Source organism: Toxotes jaculatrix, chromosome 2 (assembly GCF_017976425.1).
Source record: "Toxotes jaculatrix isolate fToxJac2 chromosome 2, fToxJac2.pri, whole genome shotgun sequence".
Taxonomy (NCBI): domain Eukaryota; kingdom Metazoa; phylum Chordata; class Actinopteri; family Toxotidae; genus Toxotes; species Toxotes jaculatrix.
The window spans coordinates 12,779,565-12,802,545 of record NC_054395.1 but is presented as its reverse complement, the minus strand read 5'-3'; the positions used below and the strand labels follow the sequence as shown (position 1 = coordinate 12,802,545).

At 40.1% G+C, this 22,981-nt stretch overlaps 3 protein-coding genes across 3 annotated transcripts; all 3 read left to right on the top strand.

Annotated features, from left to right (window-relative positions):
- Positions 1-1,265: 1,265 nt before the first annotated feature.
- LOC121195384 (vesicle-associated membrane protein-associated protein B/C-like) lies at positions 1,266-8,400 on the top strand. The gene is made up of 6 exons (XM_041058805.1): positions 1,266-1,542; positions 2,904-3,056; positions 4,287-4,390; positions 4,739-4,819; positions 5,290-5,472; positions 6,447-8,400. The coding sequence occupies exons 1-6, from the start codon at positions 1,485-1,487 to the stop codon at positions 6,606-6,608; spliced, it is 741 nt and encodes a 246-aa protein (XP_040914739.1). The 5' UTR covers positions 1,266-1,484; the 3' UTR covers positions 6,609-8,400.
- A 1,428-nt stretch (positions 8,401-9,828) lies between these two features.
- Positions 9,829-15,283, top strand: LOC121199951 (charged multivesicular body protein 4b-like). Its single transcript, XM_041064975.1, has 5 exons — positions 9,829-10,157; positions 12,343-12,520; positions 12,909-13,023; positions 13,618-13,744; positions 13,927-15,283. Exons 1-5 carry the CDS (start codon positions 9,974-9,976, stop codon positions 13,989-13,991), a joined length of 669 nt encoding a protein of 222 aa, XP_040920909.1. The 5' UTR covers positions 9,829-9,973; the 3' UTR covers positions 13,992-15,283.
- A 1,017-nt stretch (positions 15,284-16,300) lies between these two features.
- Positions 16,301-21,693, top strand: eif2s2 (eukaryotic translation initiation factor 2, subunit 2 beta). The gene is made up of 9 exons (XM_041063769.1): positions 16,301-16,427; positions 17,785-17,968; positions 18,120-18,220; positions 18,414-18,543; positions 18,627-18,727; positions 19,547-19,695; positions 19,838-19,894; positions 20,017-20,102; positions 20,806-21,693. The coding sequence occupies exons 1-9, from the start codon at positions 16,413-16,415 to the stop codon at positions 20,979-20,981; spliced, it is 999 nt and encodes a 332-aa protein (XP_040919703.1). The 5' UTR covers positions 16,301-16,412; the 3' UTR covers positions 20,982-21,693.
- Positions 21,694-22,981: the final 1,288 nt, after the last annotated feature.

The following is a 22,981-nucleotide window of genomic DNA, read 5'->3' as shown; positions in this document are numbered from 1 at the left end:
GGGCTTAAGGCAAAGATGCACCAAAAACAACAAACAGAAGACACTTAATGCAATGTATTTTTTTTCTAGTATAGAAAGGAAGACATTTGTGGAGAGAAGTTTTGAGTGTGGAGGTGAACTATGACCGAGAAACAGTGGAAAAGATCAACACTTTGTAGACTACATTTGGAGAGACAGCATGACTGATCTACCCACAGGACTGCTGGAGGTGTCAGTGGTGGAAAGTGGTGGAGATATGCTGGGAAATTATCTAATTCAATGAGAAGTGCTGTGCCTGGAAATGAAATTTAACAGCCATGTTGCTCACGAAAGAATAAAGCTAGTACAGTTGAATGAAGGAATGAATCATGACTTTTGTAGAAGAGTCTAAAGAAACAAACTCCCAGCGGTGGAAACTGATTCATAAATCTAGATCTGGAGACTCCTGACTCAGCTCCTTCATGATTCATGTATGGCCTTGTGATTGTTAGCCTGTGTTTACTTCTTCAGGGAGGGAGAAATTTCAGGATGTGCTAAAACCACCAGTGTGTGAATCCCAATATGAAGCTACAGTGTGTTTGTAGTTGAACCCTGGTGAATGTTTGAAAGTCAAATTGGGTAATATGATGATATCTTTAAAATGGGTTTTCAAGGCACCGTAGACATCATTGAGGATACTGACGTCACATCAATTTGACCAGTGTAATTTAAGGGGAACTGGACGTTTTAGCAACTTGATAGGACTACAGTTAAAACCCTACACATGGAGGGTATTTTAAAGGCTGATTCTGAATATTTTTTTATACTCAGTATGTTCAAATGTGACAACATTTTGGGCCACGCCAAAATAATAAACAGCAGCTTTAGCATTTATCCCTAAGAATTATATTCCCGATACTGTGGAGAAGGCTTTGAAACAGCATTTAGTGCACTATAAAGTACTGCATTACTGAACAGTCAGCTGAAATTAGATACAATTTTTAAATGATCAAAGTAATGTAAAAAAGTTTACAAACCAACCAGTAGACTTGGGCTAGCTCAAAGATTTGGTGGCTTTCTATTTTATTTGTGTAGCCTTTTAAAGCACAGCCTTATCTCACTGTTAAACCAATGTATGTTGGGTTTTCTTTGTGACACTTCACATCTATAAATCTAAATTTAATGACTGAAGATGTGACCTTTTTTTTTTTTTTAACGGTCGAGAAACCAGCTGACGTCCCTCCTCGGCCCCGCCCCTCTCGTGGCGTCACTCTCCTCCTTCCTTCCCGTCTCTCCCTCCGCCGTTAGCACAGTTAGCGCTAGCACGTTAGCCCCCAGCAGCTGTCGGTGGCACTCAGTCAGTCAAGCCCGAGCGGTGGTGCATTTGTAATCCTCCTCCCTCCCGTAGGAAAAAACACCGTGGACTGCTGGGTTATTTCTTAGGGAGCCAGCTGCTTCACCTCTCCAGGCTACCTGCAGTAAAACGTTGTTGTCCTCGCCGTCACGACAGGAAGAAGCTCTGGGACATGGCCAGACCAGAACAAGTCCTGGTGCTAGAGCCACAACACGAACTGAAATTCAGAGGTAACGCTAGAGGAGAGGGCCGGGCTCGGCCGGGGGCTAGGTAGCTAACCTAGAAGCTGTTAATGACAGCCAGTGTATCGATTCCTGCATTGTCCACTTAACGTTTGCTAGAGTGTCGTTGTTTGTCGGTGCTGGTGTTGTTAAATTAGACGGACGCAGCTAGCTGCAGTTTGCGCTGAAACAGGTGAAACGACACTGTGCGCGATGATGCTAATCAGCTAGCATTCAGCTAAACTGCTAGCTGTCATTGCAGCGTCAGGGCAGGCCCGCCGTCCCATTTCTCTAATTCACTCATTTGCTCACTGTCTCTGTCTTTTATCCCCTGACAGCAGGTGAAACCACACGGCGATGTGATCTAATTCTTGACATATGCCATGCGGTCGGTGCTGTTGCTGCCAGAAAGTGACTATTCTAGCATTTTCCACGATCAGGGTGTCATTGCCTAGCCTTATCACCATGCTTATTTCACAATATTATAAGCCAGCATGCTGCGACTGGGAGCTTTACAGTTTACTCTCACTGTGCAACCTGAATTCCTTTCCAGCTTTTCTATATCCAGGCAGAATGACTGCGAAAATACAGCCGGATCTGGTATAATGCCAGGAATAATGGCTGTTCTCTGCGATAACTGCCTTTGGGTGTGATATTGCTGGAGAAATGGGTCAAGTGATGGCCTAAGGTGATGGGATCAGTCAGTTGTGGGCTGTTCACTGATTGATTATTGCAGAGCTTTGAAAGCAAAGACAAGAAAGGAGAAGATGCATACGCCCACGCAGTGTAGCTGATTAGAGCAGAAAGCACAGTGAGGTTGTTTGTGCACAAATTTCCGTAACCAAGGTTTAGTCATCTGAATAAGTTGAGTATTCATGTCTGGAGCCATTAAACCCTGTCAGACGGACTTATAAGGGGCAGTGTGGGGATGATCTGAACGCTACACAAGCAACAAGATAACATTAGTATTTGTCACATGTCCCACAAAAGCCCCCTCCAGTAAGTTTTCTGCATCATCTGGTTTTTGGCTGAGGGTGGGGCATTAATAATAAAATAAATGCTTGCACACTTTGCTGCTCTTGCCACTGTTTTAATGTTTAATGTGCAGTGTTTATGGCGGAGTCTGTGGAGTCCCACACAAACGCCATGAAACATATTCATCCTTGCTGACGCACATTATGTGTCTGCACTTTATCAAACAAGTCTTGATGAAACCCTTGAATGCCCATTCAGTTTTGATTCTCAACATGGAGCCCAAGCCATGCACACAAACGACAAACAAGTCCCGGTCCCCAAACTACAACACACGTCTGTAAATTTACACATACACTCTCGAGTCACTGTGCTGTTTGTCTCTGTTTCCTCCTCAGGCCCGTTTACAGATGTCGTCACTGCCACTCTGAAGCTCACCAATCCCACAGATAGAAATGTGTGTTTCAAAGTCAAGACAACCGCACCTCGCAGATACTGTGTGCGCCCGAACAGTGGCATCATTGACGCTGGAACCTCCATCAATGTTTCTGGTTTGTAAAAAAAAAAATTTGCATTCTCTAGTAACACAGATGATGAGCCTGGTAAAAGTTCAAACCCACGCTGTTTTCTTTACATCTCATACAGACAACTGTGTGATACTGATACAGATCAGATATCTGCTTTAATAATGTGATGATCTGTAGCTGCTTTCAGACAGTATGTCTAAATTAGGACGTGGTGTTTGGTATCTGAGGAAAAAATCACTACGACTGTGGATCTAATGGCCGAGCAGAAAGAGGCTGTTATTGATCATTTTACCCAGCAGCGGCACTAAAATAAATTCAGAAAATTGGTATTATTTTACTGTAATACAGACTATAACACAAGGACAGGACGGTGTTCAAGCTAAATCAGGCTATCATGATCATCAAAACATACCTGGCCTTATACGATTAAACAAATATATTTACAGTCTTAGAACAATAAAACCTGAACTACCGACCATCATATATTGTGTTTCAGGACCAAAATAAATCTTCTAGCCAGTCATTGTACTAATACAGCCACTTTAGGTTAGAAATCATCAGGAGGCACATCTGTAACGTCTTTATAATGGCTGTGCAATAATAAGAAGAGTTGGAAACAATAGCAGTATAGTTAAGTTGTTAAGTTCAAGAAATATTATTAAAGAAATAGTGGCACCTGTTTTATGACTGAATGAATAGAACTGGTGAAGTGGTGAATATGTTAAATACATCACACATCAGATAAAAAACAATTCTAAGTTAAGTTATTTTATTCTACAGTAACTAATATCAGTGTGAAGAACATGTAACATGATTTTTGGTGTGCTGTTAGTAATTTTTGTATTCAGAATAAAATATTTTTTAAAATTATTGTAATATTTTTTTTGATCCGTGTTGCCCTGCAGTCTCCTAGTATCGTTGACATTTACAAGGTTATTTCTGATGGAAACCTTCACAACTCAGTGAGCCAGTGGGGGACAATATCATCTAAAAGAGCTCGAGCTTGTGATTTGTGCTAACACTGAAATTGCAACTAGAATCACTCTAATCTTCACTGACGGAGTAAATGATAATTTAGGCGTAAAACTGAAGATTTCAGGAGTAGTAGTCATTTCACGAGGAGTAAGCAGGTCACGCTGCAACCCAAATCATAAACCTGTCTGACGTCTACAGGTTGCATAATGGTTCTTATGGGGCAATACAGGAAGTTAGCCTGTCCTTGATGTTCCACTCTGTCATTGTTTTTGTCCACAGTTATGCTACAGCCTTTTGACTACGACCCCAATGAAAAGAGTAAACACAAATTCATGGTGCAGTCCATGCTGGCTCCATACGACATGACTGACATGGAAGGAGTTGTGAGTATCAGAGCATAAAATATGATTAGGGGATTATGTTCTTAACGAGCAAAGGATATTTCATTGAATGTGTAACTTTTAATCCTTTTATTCCTGAAACAACAATCACACTTGACCTATTGACCCTGAGATTTTCTTGATGAACCACACTGGAGACATCTGTGTCTTTCAGAAACCTCCAGCTGAACTCTTAAATATTGCAGTTTACATCTGCCTGTCTCATTGTACAGTGGCTATTCTAAAAAGATTTTTAAAAGAAAGAAAGATGAAATAAACTGATCTCATTCTAAAGAATCCCTGTATGAACTTTCACTATTTTTTTTCTCTATTGATTTTTGCCATCCACAGTGGAAGGAGGCAAAGCCTGAAGAGCTGATGGATTCAAAGCTGAGATGTGCATTTGAGATGCCGCTGGAAAATGACAAAACTGTAAGTCTGAGTCTTCGGTTTGTGGGCAATTATTGCTCTGCCATATGCACTTAGTCAAGTGTTATCTGTAGATACACAAGAAATCTAATTTTCTCACATCCCCGTCCGATCTACAAACCTGGAAATCTTGCACATTGTATTTCAGAGATTTAAATAACTAATTTAGACCCATTGGATATGATCTTAAAGAATGAAATCGGATGGAAACATCCACATTTCATGTTTCCTTAGAGTTTTATTTTTTCCCCCTTTTGCTCAGTATCTTCTCGGTCTCCTTACCCATCAGCAACACATCACTGTGTATCACTCATTACATGTTTTATTTGTTCATTTATGATTTATTTGTTTGTACTTTCATCTCACTCCCTGCCATCTCTCTGCATGTCTCTTCATCCCCTTCCTTCCTTCCTCTCCCTCTACTCTCACCCCACTGCCCACCGCCCTCCCCCACACCCACTCTCTCTCCACAGCATGAGAGTGAAAGCAACAAAACTGTGTCTTCCTCTACCTCCTCTGTTAAGACTGAGCACTCTGTGCTGCCCAAGTCAGCCAGCGCCTCACTGGATGACGGAGAGGTGAAGAAGATCATGGAGGAGTGCAAGCGGCTGCAGATGGAGGTGCAGAGGCTACGGGAAGAAAACAAACAGATCAGGGTGAGATGCACTAGAGCGAATAAAAGAGACAACCTGTCTGTGTTTTCTCTCAGGCTTGTATTTTCTACACCAGCACTTCCTCTATTGTACGTAGAGAAGCAGAAGCAGTTAAGAGACTCTCATCCTTGAATGTGGTGGTTCCACATCATCTGAAATATGTGAATGATTTAAAAAATAAATAAATCCTTCTTTATTGAAATCACCGGTCAGCATAAAACAAGAGACAAACATTTTTTTTAAATACTCAAATTAGTGCTGCACTGCATGAGACTAGAAGAGCTGCACATATCAGGTGACACTGAGCAACCGTTAAAAAAATTCCAAATCAAATATCCCTGTTTTATGTGTTTATAATATCATTGATGTCCAGTGTCAGTATCATTTTCTGTCTTTCAGGGTTTAGTCCAACAGCCTCTAAATAATGAAATTAAAGATTAATAACCATCTTGCATTTGGCAAAGCTTTGGTCCAAAGGTTCCTCTCTCCTGTGCTGATCAGTGCTGTTAACTTTTTGCCAGCTGTTTACAATGTAGATAAAGTCTCCAAATGACATCATGTCAAACTTGCATGTCTGCGTATTACAGTCTTTGTGGGGGCACTGAAACAAATCTGACAGGGAAAACAAAGTTGCTAGTCTGAAAACGTGTAGAGAGAAAGTCATCTATTTCATAGGAAGTGGGAGGCTCTGATTCAGTGGAGGCTGGTCCTGATGGACCGACAGATATCAGAGCAGTGCATTCCTGTGCTTTTTCATCAGAAATAGGACAGATTGTTTAAAGACAAGAATAAGGAGGAAATTGATGTTCAGCATTGTTTATCAATCAAGGACTTTGTAAATCAGTTATCTGGGGGTTGAGGTTAAGCAGTATGCAACACCAACTCTCTTTTCAGGAATTTCTTAGTACTTGTATATATCCACCGATACCTATACGTGTGTTTTGGATGTATTTCTGACTCCTCTCCCCTCATCGCAGGAGGACGATGGGCTGCGGAAGAGAAAGGTGACGTCAATGGCTGCTCACTCCTCCACCATGGCGACCTCGGTTGTGAGGGACGAAGGCCTAAGCACCCGCGTCCTGGCACTTTGCGTGCTGTTCTTTGTCATTGGAGTCATCATTGGCAAGCTGGCCCTGTAGAGACACAGACGGACAGAGCACAGTGACGGACGGACGGGCGGGCGGCGTGCTCGGGAGGACATGTGTCAATGACGGCAACGGGGATGTCTTCTGGGTTTATGTTGATTTCTCTTTCTTGTGTTTTTTTTTCTTGTGTTTTTTTTTTTTTTTTTTTTTTAAGGCAATATCATGATGGTTTGTCTGGATAGAAAATAATTTAATGTATAAAAAGAAAACGAGTTAAACCATGAATGCGAGCGTTTATGTCACAGGTTTTGCCTTTTTCTTTTTTTTCTTTTTTTTTCTTGTGAAATGATCACCACCTCGGATCTGTTCTTTCCGTCCATCCCTCCCTCCTAAACGATCCTCCCCAACTTGCACAGGTCACAGTTAGTGGTGTGTGAAAGCGGCTTCACACTGGCTGAATGTCTAAAGTCTTTCATTGATTCTTTATTGATTATTAAGTCTTCAAGTTCCTCACTCACTATGTCTATAAGAGCTAACACTCCTCTTCTGATAATCTCTCTTCCACTTATTACTGATAATCTGCAAGGAGAAGTGAACACAAGTGATCAGTGAAAGACTTTTTTTTTCTCCCAGACTCTGTCTCTGTCTTGTCTTCTAAACAGTATGTGGTAAAAATGTGAGCCAGTTAGAAGCCATGCATGTGTGCGTGTCTTGTTGATTTTGCCTCCTGCAGGAGGGCTGATGTGACTGCGTGTGGATGTTTTTATGAGGAGACCACAAACGGTGAAATACCAGGCTGTTTTAGAACAAAGAAAGAGGGGTGGTGTTCAAAAAAAAAAAAAGCTGTCATGTGAACAGATTTCCTGTACACAACAGAAAAAAATGGGGGCGTTTGATTAAAAACTTTCATGATCTCAGTCAGACCAGGAAATCTGTAGGAATTCAATAAATCCATTTTCACGCAATTTGTAAAATTATGACTCCAGAAAATAAAGATTATGACAAACAATTTATGCTGCACAGTGATCTAGTTCAAAAACAAATCTGTAATCTAGTTTGAGGCTTCATATTTTCCCAGTTCACACTGTCTTGATAATTATTTCCTCAGGTTGCTGGAGAGAAAGAGTGGCAGTAGACTAAAAAAAAACAGACCCAATTTCCCCCTTAAGCCAGTGAACTCGTCAAGCAAAACCAACACTCTCAGTATATAACATACAGTATGTAACAATAGTTTTGGCTGCCTTGTTAATTTTGCCCATGGAGTATTGTATTTTTGCGTCCTCTAGTGTATTACAGCAGTTGATTGCTTTTCTTCCCTTATATTATCATGTAGCCACGATGCTTCTGTTGTTTATAATATTCAAATGCACTATATTCAAGTGTCCACTCTGCAGTCTGCATGAAATGACCTGAGTTTATTATGATTATTTTTTTTCTTTTTTTTTTTTTTGAGTGTTGAAATTATATTAGCAAAGCAAAAAAATTTACTGTCTTTACAAAAGGGACCATCTTGAGTCTGGTTTATCAGTTTGTGTTTTTTGTTTCTTTTCAATCATTTTTTCCTTTTGTTTCCCGTTGGGCTCTGGTGGTTGCGTGATAACTGAGACAACACAGCTGTATTATCTTGGTTATCACGCGACCATCTTAGCAAACTTGGTTGTTTGGGAAAAAAAAGACAAGAAAAAAAGAATAGATAACTGTATTTTTCGTTGCCTGAGGGAGCTCGGGGAGCAGAGACGCAGGGATGTGGGGGTGGCTGTGAGGAGGACTGACCTGTGAATACACACTACATTAAAAGGAAAAAAAAAAAGGCATCAACGCTTCAGACCACACATGCAGAGATACAGTCACACAACAATGTAATCACACAGTAATTGGATACTCTTTTGTATGTACATAAAAATAAAAAGACTTAAAAAGAATACTGGCAAAGTTATTAACATACTGTAGTAAAGGAAGAAAATAATTAAACAACCACCATGGATCATGTAGCATCATAATGAATTAAAATACATAAACCCCCAACTGTCTGTTTCTGTCAAAAGTCTACTCCTTTTTTCTCATTCAGATTAGATAATTGCAGTCTCTGAAAAGGAAATGTAAGTTGAGTGTGTGTGTGTGTTTTGCTGCAACAACAGTTTGTTGGTAGAAACATCTGTGGTGCAAAACCACTAAACCAATGCCCTTATTTAGAGGGAAAGTACAATAGCTGTTAAACTGTTCCTAAGATGTTAAAGGGCCACTATACTGATTTTACACATGAAGATTACAAGGTCTGCTACTAAGTCAGTGGAAACAATTCTATAAAGTCTTCTGTGGTTCTGGACGGAGCTAATCATTATCATCATTATAATGTCATCACACTCTGGGGCTTTGAGATAATAGATTTTTAACCAAGTGTGGCTGAAGGCTTTGAAAGATTTACTGGATCCATTAAAGATGATATGGGCTGCATTGTGAGAAATCTAGTGTTTTGGGGGGTTGACCAATGCTAGGGAGCAAAAGTCAGTATATCTTGGCCTCTGCTGCATTGATTTGACCGTTCTTCATTTAATCTGTCTGTGTCACCTTTAAGTGGTTTTCTAAATTGCTGAAGTACCACTTTGGAACCCTAAAGATCCCCTACAGGCATGTTTTAGGACACGTGTGTCCAGAATTTTAGCAAAACTTGAAATGCATGACTAATTCATGCACATCTGAAACTGTTCATAGTCTCCGAAAACAAACTGAGTCAGTGAATGCGGTATTCACGAATGTTAGCATATGTCAAAGTTACAGGACTTTTCTACAACACAAGCCTGAATTTGGAAATGTTAGAGACAGATCTGCCTATTGTAACCTCTTTCAGGTACACGTCTACCTGTATGGTAACCAAGCCTTTTGATATGATTGCCTTTGTGTGCTGGATGTATTGCCTCTGACAGGTGATGGAAAGCACCTGCCATGATGTCAGCAGTCGAGGTGTGGCCACCAGTGGTGGAAGAAGTGTTCAGATACTGAAAGTGCTGATACCACACTGTTAGTAGGATACAGTCATTGTGGATTAAATGATTATTAAAATGGTTGCCATTTAATTTCTGTCAAAAAATAAAAGGCTGTAAAATATAATAATAATAATAATAATAATAATAATAACAATAATAATAATAATAATAATAATAATAATAATAATAATAATAATAAAGCCCAGCAGGTGGAGACAGAGAGGCAACAAGCAACGCCCACCCATCGTCGGGCAACATGACGTCGTCGGGCCTTATCCAGGAAGTGGAAAAACATCAACAATCCTTCCAGGTTCAGGCTGGGGCGAAGTGTCAGTGTGGTCAAAGCTAAGCCTCACTTTGTCTGGTATTTCGCCGATTTATTTCTAGTTTTTTTTACTTTTTTTTTAATAAGTAGTGTGTTGTAGCATCCCAGATATGTCGTTGTTTGGTAAAATATTTGGAGGAGGAGGAAAAGGAGGAAAGGGACCGAGCCCGCAGGAGGCGATCCAGAAACTCCGAGAGACGGAGGAGATGCTAACGAAGAAACAGGAATTTTTGGAGAAAAAGATCGAACAGGAGCTGCAAATCGCCAAGAAAAACGGCACGAAAAACAAACGAGGTGAGATATCAGGGCGAGACTGTCTCACAGTTTCCACTCTTTTTCATCAAATCGCCCGGTCAACAAACGGGTGATAGACGTTAGCACGTTAGCCGAGTTGGCTAAGTTTGCCGAGCGGTCGTAACTGTTGGCAGCCTCAGCGAGCGTCGTTGTAACGGCCAAGGTAAACACCCCAGGCAGGTGGGTGTTTAATTGACGCGTGTGCGAGATTTGATCATCTGATTGTTGATGATCATTATTATCTTTTCACTCAGGTAACGGTTGCCTTGTCTTTTGCCAGCATGTCTCTGGAGATCATGTCTTCGTGTAATTGATCTGTGACCATAAAAAAAAAATAAAAATCAAAAGACTTGGTTAAAGGTGTGGCAAACGATATAGCTACAGTTAGGTGTCATACTGCAGACCGGCCATAAAGATACTGACAGAGTGAGTCAGGACAAGGGTTGAGTACTGCAGTCTTAAAATAACGTGGTATCTCTGTCAGAGAGGCGTGTTTGCACCTTGGTCAAAAGTCTGTCCTGAAACTTCCAGACCTCCAGTAGGTGCTATAGCTGCCTGCAAGGTTATTATATAAACCGATACTGTCAGAAAACAAATACAGCGACTTATAATCTTAGCCTATAAACATATTTTAACCATAATATTACAGTAACCATTAAAATATAATCCGGTACAACACGATATAAACTTTATTTTTTGTTTATGAATTTCAAGGAAAATACACATTGCTCAGCATCACTGTAAATGCGCCAGTGTTTGCTAAAAGACCAGTTTACAACTGTTGTTCCTTGGCTTTTTGTTTAAGTAGCCCTTACAGGAAAAGCAATAGAGCACACACTGTGTAAAATTAGACCAGGGTGAAGCAGCTGAACAGGATAAAAAGCTTCAAGGAGTCAGTCAAAATACGGCATGTACAGTACTGAAAATTAATACAAAACATTACAGATTAGATTGTAAAACCAAAGGAGATACAGTCTTAACAAACAGATAAAAAGCAAAGTTCATTATTGTAGACAAGGTATGTGGTGAGTAGGTATAGTGGCAGGTGTGGTTGCTGTTGGTTGTTAAGTACTCTTTTTGATGTGAAGCACATTTGTCATAAACAAGAGCAAGGAAATCAAACAGGGATGTTGTTGGCAGTGTTTGGCATTTTGTCCTAAGGGTGGCGTTAGAGGAATTCTCACAGAGAGTCTAAACCGGACTTGTTGAATAGCAGGGTTGGCTTTTAAATGTATCATCATTATTACACATTTTGGCTAGACGGTACTGCTGTCATAAAGGTCACAGAGGTCATCAAAAATAGTGGGATCTGTCCTCTGGGACCATGAACATCTGTAGTTTATAATGTGGAAGTCTGAGCAGTACTTCTGAAGACATCTTGTCAAAGTGTTGAGGGTAAGGGTAAAATCTTGACCTGATGGAGGTGGAGTCATCAGAATCAATTTTGGTGACCCTCTGGACAACATGAACATCCAAAGTGTTGAACAAAGAAAATACTGATGGACAGGTTGATTAATGGATTGATAAATGTTGCCACAAGTGGGACACAAAATATAATTGTTATTACAATGATAGAAAATAAATATGAATCACCCAGTACTTTAGGTTGACTGGTGTTACATTGCGTTAAATGAAGAAGAGTTGTTCCTGTACTTTACTTGAACACTTTGGGCACATCGCCATTACTCTGTTTAACTGTTTCCGGTTCCAACCTCCAAACGGTTGACAGAATGAGTCAGCCCTTCATGGCTCTCTCTGACAGTTTCACTTCAGCCTGTCAGGTGTCTGAGGTAGTGGTTGTGGTCAGGTCATCACCATGGCTGATTGATTTAGACTTTCCAGTCTTTCTATCTCATCTCATTCCTACCACAAACTACATATATATGTACAGTTGTCCTCCTTGATATTTGAACTGTCACTAACATGTTAGATAAAAGTGTAATGTATGATTCCAGTCAGTGGTGGATCAGTATAACTTCACATAGCATAAGATGTGGTTCAGACTAACGCTGCAGATGTTTAACCGCTTAATCAAGCTCTCATGACATTACTGTTCCGTTTCAGGACAAACCAATCCCCTCGACTCAAAGCTTTACTTCACTCACTCACTGAATTACATTTCTGCTCCGTCAATCTTGTTTTTGTGACAGTTCTTTTCGCCCTGACTCGTTCTTTCTCCCCTCAGCGGCTCTGCAGGCTTTGAAAAGAAAGAAGAGGTACGAGAAGCAGCTCGCTCAGATTGACGGTACGCTGTCGACCATCGAGTTCCAGAGGGAGGCTCTGGAGAACGCCAACACCAACACTGAAGTGCTCAAGAACATGGGCTTTGCTGCCAAGGCCATGAAGTCTGCTCATGAAAACATGTAAGAGCGAGCACCACAGTCACCGATTAGCGTGGCAGTGAAGCCTGCTGATTAAAATATTATATTTGTAGCCTGTTGCTTCATGACTGCCTTCATGGGACAACAGGGACAGTACAAAAGATTCAGCTTGTTCTAAATCAATAGAAAGATTATGAGCAACATGTTTTGTTCATAGCAAAATACAGAGGATTTGACCCATATACAGTAATACCTCCCTAATCCAAACCCATCGGCACTGGATGTTATTTGCATCTGTTACAGAGCTCGAATGACAAAATGAAAAAATTAACATTTAGAATATATACAAAACAGGCATTTATATACAGTGTCATTATACAGTAATGCCTTCTGTTTTACTCAGATTTGGGTCCTCTTCTTGTTCTTTCAGGGACATTGACAAGGTGGACGACCTGATGCAGGACATTACAGAGCAGCAGGAGCTGGCCCAGGAAATCTCTGACGCCATCTCTAAACCTGTCGGCTTTGGAGAGGAGTTTGATGAGGTTGGTGGGACTTTTTCAGACATTCAGCATTTTTATAGGCTGATGTGACGTTACAAACCTTTCACATACCTGACTTAGAAATATTATTGGTCAACAGGCGTGGTCATGATTTTTCTTGCGTCCTGTTTGACATAGTGAATGATGCATCTTTTCAGACACATTGTGCCTTTACACTGAGTTAACCTGGTAGTCTGCTTGTTGACCTCTGAATTTCTTGAGTCTTTGCCTAAGTGGCATTAAGGCTGTCGAATCAGCCTTAACTTTGAATGGTCTTATTCATAGATCGACCTCACCACAATTGATGGTATCCAGTCATCCTGGGATGATATAGCAGAAAGAATGAATAAGGTCTTTCTCAATTTCTCAGTCAACTGACTTGTTGAGTATTTTAACTTTCACTGAGTTTTACTCACCAAGTGTATAGACACCAGATTATACCATCCTACCCTTATTTTGACAATAAAAATAAAAACGTATATCTTATATATTGTTTTTAATTGGATCAATTGACTAATAATGTTTTTGGTTTTACATTAATTTATTTGTGTGTATCCTCATCTGCAGCGTTGACTGATGTGTTTGTGTCTTACTCAGGATGAGCTGCTGGCGGAGCTGGATGAGCTTGAACAGGAGGAGCTGGACAAAAACTTGCTGGAGATTGGGGGACCAGAGAACGTCCCCCTCCCCAACGTGCCTTCTACTTCATTACCTTCCAGACCTGGTAAGAAACCTTTAAAGAACATTTATTATTTTACATTTTGGGAAATGTCCTGTTCAGAGTCAGGTGAGAAGTTTGAGTTTGATCATCCATTAAATATACGGCTGTAATAGCAGCTAAACATAACACAACCAGTTTGTTTAATTTGTCTCGCATCTTTTATTTCTGTCTTTTCAACTCTAAAGCCAAGAAAGAGGAGGATGAGGACGACATGGAGGACCTGCAGCGCTGGGCGATGGAAGCCATGTAAACACCGCATCCACCACATCATACCTGCATCAGAGAGGGAAGAGGAAGGGACAAGGGGAGAATGAATGGACTGATAGGATGTTGTGTATGTCGAGTGTTTTTGTGTGTCTGGGGAGAGCTGACCGTCTACTTTATGTAACACTACAAAAAAGCAAAAATGCTGTAGTCTCTCTTTTTTTTCCATCCCCTTCACTACCTTTATCTCGACACCCCTGGGTGCTCAATGAAAGCGAGCCAATCAGGGGTTTTTATATTGAAGCTCTATCACTGTACCTTGGCAAAGTTAACCTAATATTTTTACCCTCAATTTTAACACAGTACTAGCACTTCATGGTCCTTGTACTGGGCAGGGCTGTTTCAACACCCATCAAGCTCATATTGAAGTGTAATGTTATGAGCTCTGTGGTGCGATAATGGAGCTGTTGTCAGATTAGTGTTGCAGGCTGTGTGGTGTTCTAAACATCACTGGATGACGGGAATTTTCACGGGAGCTTAATCCTCAGATATCTGTTTCTGACTCACATATTTACCTGTATTTGTGGCGTTAAACTTGCTGGATGTTTTTTTTCCCCCTTTATGACAAAATTAACAATCCTTCACTCCGTTTATATATTTTTTGTAACTGCTCTTGAAAATAGGAGAACAGGTGAGCATGTGCTGCGTGAAGAAGCTAGGAGCTGTGTGTTTGCCAGAATCCAGACCTCTTGTTTCAGGTTGTGTATTTTGTCCCTCCCCACCTCAGTGACACCCCCCCAGGCATTTTCACCAGTGGTTCTTGCTATATGGTGTAAATATCCCAAATGTGTCTCTGTTTTTATATACTGTATTTTTGCTGTCACCGAGAGGTTCTGTTGAGGTTGTGTGAAGCATGCAACAATGGGAAGTCACAATACAGATCACAACGCACAGCTAAAAAAAGAGAGATGTTTAACCTAACACTTTCATCCTGCTCTGTCTGTCTTGGTCCTTCTCATAAGGGTTTTTGTTTCAAATTGTATAATGTTAAAATAACAATAATAATAAACTATTGTCACACCTTATTAACTGCATCCAGAGGGAGATGGTGGTTTATAAAAGATTAGATTATAGTCAATCTACAACATAAGCATTTTGGAGTTTAAAGAGTTAATTCCTTTAGTTTTTCAAAGTCGTGATGTACATTTTTTACATTAAAAAAGAGAGAAACATAACACAAGGACGGATGGACAAGCATGTTTGCATTTCTATGTTTTATTTATCCAGATGAGAATATTATTTGCAAAATCATTAAAGGTTTTCAATTCTTTTATTGTAGTGGAAGCTTTATCTTTTCGCTTTGTCATCATGTGATAGCAGTGTATTCAGTGTCTTACTTTATCACCTGTAGCCATGTTGGGGAAACTTCTCTGTTACAGAATAGAATGAATTTTATAGGCATTTGAGGATTTCTCTATTAATTGGTTAGACCTTTTTTCATTTATAAAGTGTGAGAATATAGAATAAAATGAAGTTGGAACCAGCAAGTGTGAAACTAACTTAAGCGGTCAATCAAAACCAAAATAGCCTATTTTTTTTGATTGCCTAATCAATTATCAGGCAAATCATTTCAGTTGTGATTCAAATCAACAAAGAGAGAACCACATATGTAGATATTTGTCTAAACCAACACCAACATTTGCTAAAAAAATCTCATGCAACATATGAGAAAACACACTGTAAGTACACTAATATTAGAAATTGTTAGTCATGAGACCTAAAATGAGAAAGAAGCCCTTATTTAAAACAAGAGTAAGCTACTTATATTTATCCTGTTTACAGTGCAGACAGTTTCAGGTTATTCTTTATTCTCGTTGCCTATTGATAGTGTTGCTGTGTTTTTACATCATGCTGTTTCTCTTTCATCAGGTGACATTTACAAAGCTTCATATTCACATTCAGGACAGCGTGAAAATGCAGACTCTTTAATTCCAAGCAGTTGTGTTTATTCTACACAACAGTCTTGCTGACACGTCTGACTCTGTTCTTATTTCCTCAAAATGATATGAACTGGGCTTTACACTAAGCTTATTAGACAGACATGCTGTAAAATCAAGAGGAAGTAGCACAATAATTGTGATTATCCGAAATATTAAGCTTCATTTACATAATACTGGACACAAACCGTTAATTTATCTGTTTTCTGTTAGGACCTTGGTCAGACATCAATTTTAGCTCTACAAACTCATAATGGCGATATTTAGCAACAGTTTTGATTGTGCAATGTCGCTCTTGAACACCGCCCGACTGGAAGTCGACGTCGCGAACTAATCACGTCTGAATTTGTCGCCTTCACGCATGCGCACTGAAGCTTCAACGCTGATGCAAGAAATTTTCGGCGCAGTGGTGTGGGACTGATCGAGGGACAAAAAGTAGCCAGATTTCAGCCACTTTTAAGTCAGCAAACATGTCAGGAGACGAGGTGAGTCCCCGTTGGTTGTCCGATGTTTAATCCGTGTCGGTGTATAGACTTGTTGGGTAAATTTAGGTGAATAATCGGATCAGATAGGTGTTGAGGACGACTTTAGGCCTCGGCGCTGCTTCTCCCCTCCCTGTCCGCAGCAGTTCTCACATGGCTGCAGGCGAGCTAAAAACGGCCCGACCCAGCCAAAACGACAAGAACATTTCCAATACAATATTGAATCATTATCTATCGCATCGTGTTGATTATTAATGCTTTATGTGGCTCGTTAATCCGCCCTGTCACAGCCGTTGGATCACTCGAACTGAAAGGGCTGAAGTTAGCTTTGTTAGCGTTAGCTGGCCGTTGACTAAGCTGCGCCGCTAACGCTTCATTTTTCGCAACCAGAAACAAAAGAAGCTGCCGAGGTTTAATTTAACTATTTTATAAATTTTAGATAAATGACTTTGAATCAGAGTGGTGACAGACACAACTGTACGGTCAACATGATCGAAATTAAATATATTTATTTTTGCTTCAGCCGTGTACGATTTTTTGAATGAATTCAACGTTATGACTGCAATGTGGCGATGTCCGCTGCTGTTTAAGGAAATTTAATTCTCCCAATTTTCATGTTTATATGGATGCGACGACAAACAAGGAAAAGGACGTGTACAGTCGATGTCAGTTAGCTAGAACAACATTACACTATTTCCGAAAATTGCATCACTTTACAGAGGTACCATCAATCGAGGAAGAGTGTTACAGTATTAAAATATTATGTCTCACATCAGCATGTTATCGATTCTTACCGTTATCACAGCTAATACGCGTTATGTTCATTATCGAGTAATCAACTATGTCCCTGATCAGTCCTTTACTCCATAATATGAAATAAACATCATATAAATATAGTGTAAATGACAAGTTGTCATGGTGTAAGATAATAGACTGTGGGGTGACCTTATAGGTGAAAATAACAGAATCAGCAGAGGAAAGGATATGCCCCTCTCCCCCAGCCTCGTCTGGTGTTTTTGTGTATCAGATCATTGTCCTGTTACTCATAATGATCACACACTGAAAACCTGCAGTGAACACAGTCGATACTAGGAAAGGATAAAATCAGTTAAGTGATACAAGTTTCAGCCAGTGATGCACATTCTGACCATAATGTTTCTGCAATAGACAGGTGTCAGTATTTAGACCAGTTGACATTGGCCAGCTGAACTGTAACTTTGTCTGATGGTCTGCAAAGTTACTGAAGCACAAATGATTTCTCACTAGGGAGAAACTGATATATATCGCAGCTGAACCATGTTGACCCTCATTTCGCGATCTGGTCAGCGGTCGTAAAACTTCATTTCTTCTACTCCTTCAGATGATTTTTGATCCCAACATGACCAAGAAAAAGAAGAAGAAGAAGAAGCCCTTCATGTTGGATGAGGAAGGAGGAGAAGGGATGGGAGGAGAAGAGGCTAAAGAGGTGGAGGCAAAGGAGGCAGAACCAGAGGCTGGAGATGACAAGGAGATGGATCTGGATGAAGATGAAGGCAGGAAGAAAGGTTTGAATGAAAATAAAGATGGTTCTCACTGAAAGCTTGTTTTTAAGCCGCAACAATGAGGCATATTCTTCACAAAGGAAGTTAGTCCATACATTAAGCTGCCAGTCTGGGTTAGGGTGGAGCTAAGCTGTGTTTGCTTAATCTTCTCTAGAGCCGTCTGATGATTTGAACGACCTGAACTTCTTCAACCAGAAGAAAAAGAAGAAGAAACCCAAGAAAGTATTTGATAATGATATCGAAGAGGGATTAAAGGTCAGTCACTTCTAAAATACAACCAGTTTTCCTTCTTTCTTCTCTTATCACTTGTAGCCTGTGTGTATTTCTGTCTTTTTTACATCAGCTCCTCCTGCTTTCCCACCGCTTTCCTTTCATGATTTAACCACATTCACATAGTTAGTACACACCATTTTCTCACCCAATTTCATTTTTAATTGGTCCAAACCAGGAGCTTAAAATTGAAGGAGAGCAGACAGAGGCACTGGAGGAGGACAACCTGGATTTGATGCTTCCTACCAAAAAGAAAAAATCAAAAAAAGTAGACTTTGACGAGGGGGAGCTGCTGGAGAAGGACGACGGTGAGAATAAGTCACCTCCTCTTTAAAGTAGAGAACTGAAAAAAGATTTGCATGTAATAATATTTGTATGATGTGTTTTCCAGCTCTGGAGGATGATGAGGGGAAGAACAACGATGGAATCTCATTCAGCTCCTCCACAGGACCAGCCTGGGCTGGCTCAGAAAGAGACTACACTTATGATGAGGTAGGCCATGTGTAACCTAACGTACGTACACAACACATAAACGGGCAAGCCATCCTACACCACAAAGAGCAACTTGTTTGAGTTCAGGGAAACTGGAAGATGTCAGTTTTAAAAATGCTGTGATATAGATGTAAAATCTTCTCTTCCACTCAGATGTCATATTTAATTGTTGTGCAGTGGAAAAGAAGGTTGCTTCAGAGGATGCATCTCAATTTTTGCCATATTTATAGAATGGAACTAATACATGTCTGTCTTAGTTGTTGATACATGATACACATTTATTAGACTGAGTGTGACTTGCACTTCCAAAGGATCTCTCTATATATGTCCCTCCTGAAATTATATTCCTGAATTGGTTTAGAAATTAAAAATAAAAATGATGCTCCTCATAACTCCAGAACTTTCCTGAGAATCATCACACTTTTAAGTTTTAAAGATGTGCTTTAATTTTAAACTATTCCAGTGATAGTTATCTGTACATCTGTGGCCATATTGCTAATTTAGCACACTTTTATGGTGTTAGTTCCCAACACTGGCTGAAGTCAGTTAGTCAGCTAACTACCTGACTCCATGGCAACATTATGCTTCTCGTGTAAAAACCCAAATGATAGAAACTGTAGTTTCTGTCTCTGTGAGCTTGATAATTCACCAAACAGAAGTAAGACAAATAGTAACAGGAGTATGAAAACAAAAAACACCTATGTGACCTTTTTCATGTTGCACTGTGTCATTAGTTTGTAGACACACATAGTAATTAAATCAGACATTCTCAGTATCACCTACAGTTGGTTTAACTGTTTTCTGGCGTCTCTGTTTCAGCTCCTGAACCGAGTCTTCAACATCATGAGAGAGAAGAACCCAGACATGGTGGCCGGAGAGAAGAGGAAGTTTGTGATGAAGCCTCCTCAGGTGGTCCGAGTGGGAACCAAGAAAACCTCCTTCGTCAACTTCACAGACATCTGCAAACTGTGAGCCTCCCCCTCCATGACTAAAAGCAATTCAGCTGATTCAAGCCTTGTATCAAACTCAGAGTTCTCCTCTTTGTGTGATATATGATGACTAATGGTTTTGCGTTATCTCCAAACTGACCTTTCATGTACTTCATCACAGGTTGCATCGTCAGCCTAAACATCTCCTCGCTTTCCTGTTGGCTGAGCTGGGAACAAGGTACGTCTTTGTGTTTACAGTGTGAAGTTCTTCTAGTTTGCAAATGAGAGGAAACGCCTCTGTGTGCACTGGGATGAAAGTTTGATTTATGTTTTTGCTTTGTGTCTGTTTTCTGTTCACAGTGGTTCCATAGACGGAAATAACCAGCTTGTCATCAAAGGCAGATTTCAACAGAAACAGATAGAAAATGTGTTGAGAAGATATATCAGTAAGTTGGAATTAAACCTTTCACTGGCATTTATTTTATTATAAAATTAATGTTTTAGTTTTGTGCATGAGAAATCTGTTTTCCACCACACACACTCAGTGATTGGTTTCACCTTTGGTCCAAGAACGATTTATTACATTCTATGAAAGACACTTCAATGCAACTGGAACAGAGACAGTTATCAAATGTTATTAAATTATTTTTATTTCGAGGAATTAATCATATCTAAAAGCATACTAATTGGCAAGATGCCTTGAATTAAAAAAATAGGTTTGGTTGATGAAGGTCTTTATCACTCATCACAACTCAGGCCAGAATTTATTACTCTGCACTGCCTTGTTCAGCCCTGTTAAAACTTCACAAAGGCCTGAGTAAAGGAATTTACACACAGGCCAGTGCACATGTTGAATGATGAAAGCTCATATAAGGAGTAGAGAAAAATAAATCACATAGTGTGTTGAACAATTAATCAATTAAAATTAAACTTAAAGAGAAGATTTTTCAGGACAGTTACATACAGTTAGAACTCCATGAATTTTACACAGGTCTGGGGATGTACTAGTGCATATAGTTTTAAGAAAAATAAATAAAGCCTTTTGTGTCACCTTGTACTTCTACTACTAAGAACAAAAGAACATCTACAGGAAAATACAGTGAACTCCTGTGTATGCTGCAGTGCTGATAACTGTTTTCTCACCTGCAGAGGAATACGTGACATGTCACACCTGCCGCTCTCCAGAGACCATCCTGCAGAAAGACACTCGTCTCTATTTCCTGCAGTGTGAGACGTGCCACTCCCGCTGCTCCGTCGCCAGCATCAAGACCGGCTTCCAGGCTGTGACAGGCAAGAGGGCGCAGCTCCGCGCCAAAGCCAACTAAAGGCCGACGAAACTGGGCTCCCCGTCCTGTCTCGGCCTCCCCTTTTTCCTCAGAAGGGCCGAAGCTGGGGTCGGACGCCCCCCTGATTTGCTAAAAAGGACTCTCTGAATCGAACTGCGGGAGGGTTTGGCTGTTGTTTAGTTGTGTCGTGGCCTGACCAGGCAGGGAGTGAGAGAGTATCTAAAGCTGACAGATGGGGTTCAGGCACCGTAAACAGATGATGTGTACCACATACACTGTTGGATGCATTTGATTTGTTGTCTGGCTGATGAACCTTCCACCTCCTAGGTTTTTTTTTTTCCCATTTGCTGTGATTCTTGATTCCTGCAAGAAAACCCTGCTTTCACATGGCTTGAATCCTCCCTCGTTCATTCTTCTTCCACTTTACATACACCAGACATGAATATTTCTTTGCATAAGGAATACATTTCTCCACACAACCAGCCAAATTGTGGTTATCTACAATAGCAGAGCTTAGTTGCTCTGTTAACTGCAACCTTGTGGCTCATGGCTGCTTCTTTATTCTTGAGCTTAACATTGCTTAAACTGAAGGTTGTGTTTGTGTTTCTGGTATGGCTCTAAATCGCAAAACTGCCAGTCCAGATTTGTTTTTGTTATTTTTGCCCCAGCTTATCAAAAATGAAAAAAAAAAACTTGTCTGTGACAGGCTCCTAACACAGACCTCCTCTGTTCGTTTTATGGCAGACGAGGACCACAAAGTCATACTAATAGAAGCTGATAAAGGGGAGAGCACCCTCTCACTGAAGACTTTAATAGAAAGGCTGTGTGTGAGACAGAAACAGAAATTAAAAAGTGTTTGTGAGTGCTTTAGAGGTAATGATGAGTATTTGTTTACTTTATCTGACTTCAAAAGTTTAGATCAACACATTTTATCAGACACAAGATTTGATTAGAAGGATGTGAAAACTGATAAAGTTCATTTTGTCAAGAAGAGCAGGTTTCTCGAGCTAATGTCTAGTCTCCTTACACAAATACCCGGATGCTTTGCCCTGAAAGTGGCGTCTGAGCTGCCAAGTCAGTCTCCTCTTACAGCTCATTATTTTCATGCGTCATTCAAGAAATTCAAAACACAAGTTATGGCCAGGATATGAAGAGTTTCAGTTCAATGATACTGGATACGTGATACTGGTTCTGTTCTGGTTTGAAAAGAAGATGGATAAGAAGGTCTGGCTGGAATCATTTTAAAACCTGATTTTTACAAAAATAAAATATTCTTCTCTCTCTCTCTCCATCACTGCTCTCTCTGTATTCACATCCATGTTACGGTTAATTATCTACAAGAAAACAACTGGTGAAACACTGGATCTACTACAACTTTTACATTTATATATCTCTTACTGAATATTTGGTTTCAAAAATGAATTGATGTAAAAATGTAGTCAAAATTAGGTCAATGATTGATTACCAGGGGCCTGGTGGTGCATTTTTCACCAAACAGCCATTTACAGGATGATTTCATGGACGGATGTCTGCTACTTCTATAGGTCAAAGACTTGTTACCTGCAAATAATGCTTTTATGTAGCTCAGATTTGTTTCTGTTCAGAAACGGTCGTTTACCAGAGAGTGTCATTTAACCAGGCACAGCAGGCTACTGCCCAGGTACCAACTGGAATTTTGGCTATTTTGCTTGACAAAAATGACTTTAATAATTAATCAGATATCAAAATTATGGCAGATTAATTTCCTGCCAATCATTATTTGAGTGAGAGTTGTCAGGTTCTTGGTGCCAGGGTAAATAGTGGAGCCGCTTGTGTCTTTGAGTATCTTGAGAAGCATTCTATAAATAAAATGTATTAGTGTTATTGTTAGGTGCAGTGCAGATCAAATGGGCCCCATGTAAAATCTGGTTCCGATTTTAAAACCAAATTACAAAGATTTTAAGATGTGTGTTTAACACTGTTCTAAATGAAGGGGTTTGTAGTATTAGTACTTTGTCAGCTCCACTTAAACCACCTGGTTAAGGGTGAACACACAAGTC

Coding starts and splice junctions, on each gene's coding strand:
- LOC121195384 (XM_041058805.1), top strand. CDS start 1,485: ATGGCCAGACCAGAACAAGTCCTGGTGCTAGAGCCACAACACGAACTG. Junction 4,391..4,738: donor TGACTGACATGGAAGGAGTT/GTGAGTATCAGA, acceptor TGCCATCCACAG/TGGAAGGAGGCAAAGCCTGA. Junction 4,820..5,289: donor CGCTGGAAAATGACAAAACT/GTAAGTCTGAGT, acceptor CTCTCTCCACAG/CATGAGAGTGAAAGCAACAA.
- LOC121199951 (XM_041064975.1), top strand. CDS start 9,974: ATGTCGTTGTTTGGTAAAATATTTGGAGGAGGAGGAAAAGGAGGAAAG. Junction 12,521..12,908: donor AAGTCTGCTCATGAAAACAT/GTAAGAGCGAGC, acceptor TTGTTCTTTCAG/GGACATTGACAAGGTGGACG. Junction 13,745..13,926: donor TTCATTACCTTCCAGACCTG/GTAAGAAACCTT, acceptor TCAACTCTAAAG/CCAAGAAAGAGGAGGATGAG.
- eif2s2 (XM_041063769.1), top strand. Junction 19,895..20,016: donor TTGGCTGAGCTGGGAACAAG/GTACGTCTTTGT, acceptor TTCTGTTCACAG/TGGTTCCATAGACGGAAATA. Junction 20,103..20,805: donor TGTGTTGAGAAGATATATCA/GTAAGTTGGAAT, acceptor TCTCACCTGCAG/AGGAATACGTGACATGTCAC.